Raw genomic sequence first — 5,161 nt, forward strand, 5'->3', positions numbered from 1 at the left:
TATTTTACGGCATTCTTCGACGGTGACGATAACTTCAACGGCACAGTTCACCATTTTTTTTTTGTATTTCACGGTATATCATTGGCTTACCACCGGATACTAATAAAATCTGAGTCCTGAAACGATAACGTTATTTCGATCTTTGCTATGCATATCATGTGAGCACTTCAAAGTTCAGACGACATATATAAATACTCAAATCTAGTATAACCATAAAAAAAAAAAAAAAAAAAAAAAAAAAAATCATACTCTCTCACGTCTTGAAATTAGGGACTCTCCAAGGTCTCTCAAGTAGTAGAATTACTTCTTTCACATATGCTAACGATCTCTTTCTAAACTAGATAATAATAAATAAAAAAAATTCGTACTTATTTTTATTGTGAAGAACGTGACACAAAACAAATGTGCCGCATGCCATCTAGAACATGTTTATTTTCTTCTGCATACATGACAAACATTATCAAACTAATTATTAACCAGTTTTGGGATGGCAAAGAGAGGTAGATCTTGGCTCGAGCTCGGCGAAATAGACCAATCAAACCATCGAACGAGATTAGCCAAAACCATCTCGTTTATAGCCATGGCAAAGCTAGCCCCGGGGCAGCCCCGCCGACCCGCTCCAAACGGAATCATCCCGAAATCTTGACCTTTGTAGTCCACATTGTTTTCTATGAACCTCTCGGGCCGAAATTCTTCGGGCCCATCATCACCCCAAATTTTCGGGTCTCTTCCGATGGCCCACGCGTTGACGAAGACCTGAGAGCCGGCCGCCACGTCATAGCCCATGACTTTGGTGTCCTGAGTTAGGTTTCTCGGGACCAGAAGCGGGAGTGCTGGGTGTAGACGGAGACTCTCTTTGATCACCGCCTTTAGGTACGTCATTCTTTGGAGGTCTTCCTCAGTGATGTCGGTTTTGTCGCCGGAGATTGATCGGACCTCGTCTTCAAGCTTTTTTAGGGCATTTGGGTGCTTCAAGAGCTCGGCCATTGCCCACTCTAAGGATGAGGATGTTGTGCCGATACCAGCTGTGAACATGTCCTATAACAAAAGAGTGTAAAAAAAAAAAAATACTGAAAAAATTTACAAGAATAGTGTTTTTATAGTGCAATATTTTCATAATAGAGATTTCTTAATTCCATTAAAAAATAGTTTATTAAAACTGTAAACGGTTAATTGAGATTTTTCTTGAAAATGATGTTGTAAATAGTAAAAGAGTTAAGAGCTCAAACAATATTAAATTTTTTTTAAAGCAATATGTTACGTAAACATAAAAAAGGGAAGGAAAAAAAAATTTAGAGACGTTATTTTTGTGATAAATTTAAATAACGCATTATCACCTGTAATTTTCACAAACTAACTTGATAGAATAGTGTAAGATATATACAGGAGATTTAGAAGATATCGGTTCTTTAATGCTCACTCCAAATAATATCATTTTCCACTAACACTTACCATCGCAGTCTAGACTCTATTGTCGAGCATAATAACAACCTGGACAATAAACAAAACCTAAAAAACGGTAAACATTAAGAAAAACAGTTGTCAAACAATTTAAAAAAAAAAAAAAAAAGTGTGATCGAGTATTTGAAAAAAAAAAACCATGAACCACATTGTCTACAATTTGAAAAGTCAGTATTTATAAAACTTATAAAATTGGGATGATAATTGTTGAATAAGTTTTGAAAACCCTGAACGCCAATTAATTTACTAATATGCTTACCCAGAGAATAGCTTTGATAGAAGTTCGATCGATAGGAAAGCCCAACGAGTTATCCCTTTGAATAGAAAGCAAAATATCTCCGAAATCCTTGAATTCGACGTCGTCGTTTCGAACGCGTCGTTGGTGCTCTTCGAGGACTTGTTCAAAGAACTGGTCAATCCCTTCAGCGACTCTGTCCATTCTCGAGTACCGTCCGTTGACTTTGTTCAGCCATGAGAGCCAAGGGATATAATCGATAACGTTGAACTCTCCCATTATCTGCTGAAACTCAATCATAAGATTCTCGAATTTCTTGCCTTTCTCGTCGTCTCCGTATTTCCTCCCCAAAGTGGCCCGACAAACGATGTCGTTCGTTAGCCTCGAGAATAGCTCACTCAAATTCACTGTCAAATTAAAACAGGAAACGACAAAAAAAAAAAAAAAAAAAAAAAAAAAACAGTTAGCTCAGCTCTGTCAAAAAATCTCTAATAAATTATGACACCCCTTCATGTTTTTTTTTTTTTTTTTTTTTGTTTATAGAGGATCACATGATATAAAATTAACTGGAGACCTAAATGTGAAGGGAGACACGTACATTTAATTGAACTACTTTTTGTACTCTCAATAAATTTATTTGGTCAAGACTATCTTTTTACGCTCCAACTGGTACATATATTAATATGTTTTTTATTTACGTTTTTCAATCATATCACGTATAAAGAGAGAATATAAATCATAAATATACTAATGTCGTAAATAGAGTTGTAGATGATTATTTTGTTACCAGCAATCAAATTGATAAACACTACTTCTATAAAATAAAATAAAAATACAATAAACACAACTTTACCCTTTACACGTCGCTTGATAAATGACTTTTAAAATAAAACGACGTCCAAACCTTTTTTAACAAAAAAAAAAAAAAAAAAAAAGATTGATGATACCAAACACAGACAGACTACATGCAGTGACGTTGTAGGTCGCTTTTCAGAAAGCGACGTCCTATGACGGAGCCTAAATTTGAACTCACTTAGTATATGACAAAAATATTTAAAAAAAAAAAAACGTGCAAAAACATTTCAAAAAAGGCGTGAATATGAAAATGAAATTATAAAATTTAAGGTTAAAAATATAAATGAAATCGAAAAACGGCACTCAAATATTTAGACGCCACTTTTTAAACGACTTTGGAGCCTTTATTTATTTATTAAAGTAGTATTAAAACTCAATCTCTCTATATTAAAACAATTATAACATTCCAGCAATTAACATAAAATATTATTTGTGAAATTTCGACTGAAAGGTACTAAGTACATGAATTGAACTTTAGTAGTTTGGGTCAAAATAAATCAAAGAAAATATAGTAAATAAATAACAAACCTTGGGAATCATAGGATCGGCGAACATTTTGAATCAAGAGCTGAGTCTCCTCTTCTCTGAGGCGGCGAAATGACCGGACGTTCTTGTTGCTGAGAAGGTGAACCACACAGACGCTCTTCATCTGCCGCCAATACTCTCCGTACGACGCCGTGGCGATATCTCTGTAGCCGTAGAACATCTTCTCCATCACCGTCGCCCGAGTCCGGTCCGAGAACGCCGCGTCGTGCGTCTTCAGGACCTCCCTCGCCGCCGCGGCGGAGCAAACCACCACCGTCGGCGCGCCCAGCCGGAGGAGCATCAGGTCGGCGGCGCCGTGGCGGCGGCTCAGGCTCCGGATGGCCTCCTGCGGGGACTGGGATCGCCGGGCGAGTTGGTGGAAGTTTTCGATGAGAGGGATCGCCGGAGGAGACGGCGGTGGGTTCTTGATTCGCCGGTTAGGGTTGTTGTTCCTGCGAGCCCATTTGTAGAGGAGGAAGAGAAATAGTGGTGTGAATATGATCAGTGTCGTCGTTGTTCTGAAAATTTGTGACATCATCTTCTTGCTTTGTAACTACGTGAGTAACGTGACCCTTATTTATTTGTATTTATATACCTAAACCTAATTGTATTTATCTATTTCAGTTTTACTCTCTATTTTACCTCCAATAATCAAATAACCACATTTAAAATTATTTTTGTACTCATTTTTTTCTTCATATTTTGAATTTTTTTTTTTTTTTTGGAAAATAACACATATATACCCTGTGTTTGAAGTGTCGAGTTTAATTTTTGGTTTTCAAAAATTTCGAGTTCATATTCTTTGTTTAACTAAAATGACGAAATTATACCCTGAAATGTATAACAGTGTTACAAATCTTCATTTCATTGATATTAACTCTTATATAAGAACAATCAAATTAAATTCAAACCAATACCCTATCTTCCAAATTCCTAATTTGAAATGAAAATATCCTTAAATTAAAATTAAATAATAAAATTCATATCTTCCAAGAGATGACTTCATTCCATGTTCGAATTGCAACTCCGAATCCTGAAATCTCTATTTGAATCTGTAATTTTAATGACTATCAACTGTCGATTTTTACCCCGTGTCTTTTTATGTGTTCTCCATGATTCAGAGATTGTTGTTTATTTTTTCTTTTTAAAATAAAGTATATATATATATATATATATATATATATATATATATATATAACGCGAATGAATAAATATAATTGGTGTTTGTATATAAATATTTTAGGCAACTTCAATGAAAAGTCAATAAATAAAGATTCGTGGCAGTACTATCTCTCTCTGATATATGTATCATAGCTTTGTACATTTCAATCAATCAATGAGAATCAATCCAACTTGAATCTTTTCGCATCATCTCTCTCATTCACTTTTTCTCTCCTCGTAACTAACTCAGATCGCCATTGTAGCTTAGGCTCAATATGGTATAAGATTCGCTTTCCTCACTTATCCCTGAGCTACAATCGTGATTCGATTACTTCCTCAGCGATCGCAATCCTCGACGCTTGTCCATGAAAGATCGGACGCCTTCTCATCAGACTGGACTTCCAATTTTTTGGTTGAGCTCATCGCCAACACCGATTGGAGATGGATGATCAACGCATTCCTTTTTATTTACATCACTCAAACAATCCAGGTGCTATTCTCGTCTCACAATCTCTGACTGGCGAGAATTATGTATCTTTAAGTCGTTCTATGTTGATTGCTTTATCTGTGAAGAATAAACTTAGATTTGTTGATGGATCGATTGAAAAACCAAGCGGTAAAAACTCTGTTTTGATGAATTTATGGATTCGTAACAACAACATGGTCATCTCTTGGCTATAGAATTCCGTGAGTAAGGAACTTTCGACTAGTGTGCTATTCTCCGACTCTGCGAGAGAAACCTAGATAGATCTGCATGAGCGATTCCAACAGAGCAATGCGCCAAGGATTTTTCAATTGAACCGAGATCTGACGAATCTTCTTCAAGACCAAAAATCGGTTGGTGTTTATTTCACGAAACTGAAATCTATTTGGGAAGAACTGAATAACTATAGGTCTAATTGCAACTGTGGAGGTTGCAAATGC

General features: G+C 36.0%; 1 protein-coding gene across 1 annotated transcript; it reads right to left on the minus strand.

Moving 5' to 3' along the window:
- Positions 1-465: 465 nt before the first annotated feature.
- On the minus strand, positions 466-3,551 carry LOC149383092 (cytochrome P450 736A117-like). Its single transcript, XM_089627677.1, has 3 exons — positions 3,080-3,551; positions 1,721-2,103; positions 466-1,038 (listed from the first exon to the last, which is right to left on the minus strand). The coding sequence occupies exons 1-3, from the start codon at positions 3,375-3,377 to the stop codon at positions 466-468; spliced, it is 1,254 nt and encodes a 417-aa protein (XP_089483803.1). The 5' UTR covers positions 3,378-3,551.
- Between the last annotated feature and the right edge of the window lie 1,610 nt (positions 3,552-5,161).

The sequence above is a fragment of the Urtica dioica genome, chromosome 10 (genome assembly GCF_054948205.1).
Source record: "Urtica dioica subsp. dioica isolate 48M chromosome 10, U.dioica_male_clone48M_v1_H2, whole genome shotgun sequence".
Classification (NCBI taxonomy): Eukaryota; Viridiplantae; Streptophyta; class Magnoliopsida; order Rosales; family Urticaceae; genus Urtica; species Urtica dioica.

Coding starts and splice junctions, on each gene's coding strand:
- LOC149383092 (XM_089627677.1), bottom strand. CDS start 3,377: ATGCTCCTCCGGCTGGGCGCGCCGACGGTGGTGGTTTGCTCCGCCGCG. Junction 2,104..3,079: donor CCGATCCTATGATTCCCAAG/GTTTGTTATTTA, acceptor TTAATTTGACAG/TGAATTTGAGTGAGCTATTC. Junction 1,039..1,720: donor CTATCAAAGCTATTCTCTGG/GTAAGCATATTA, acceptor CTTTTGTTATAG/GACATGTTCACAGCTGGTAT.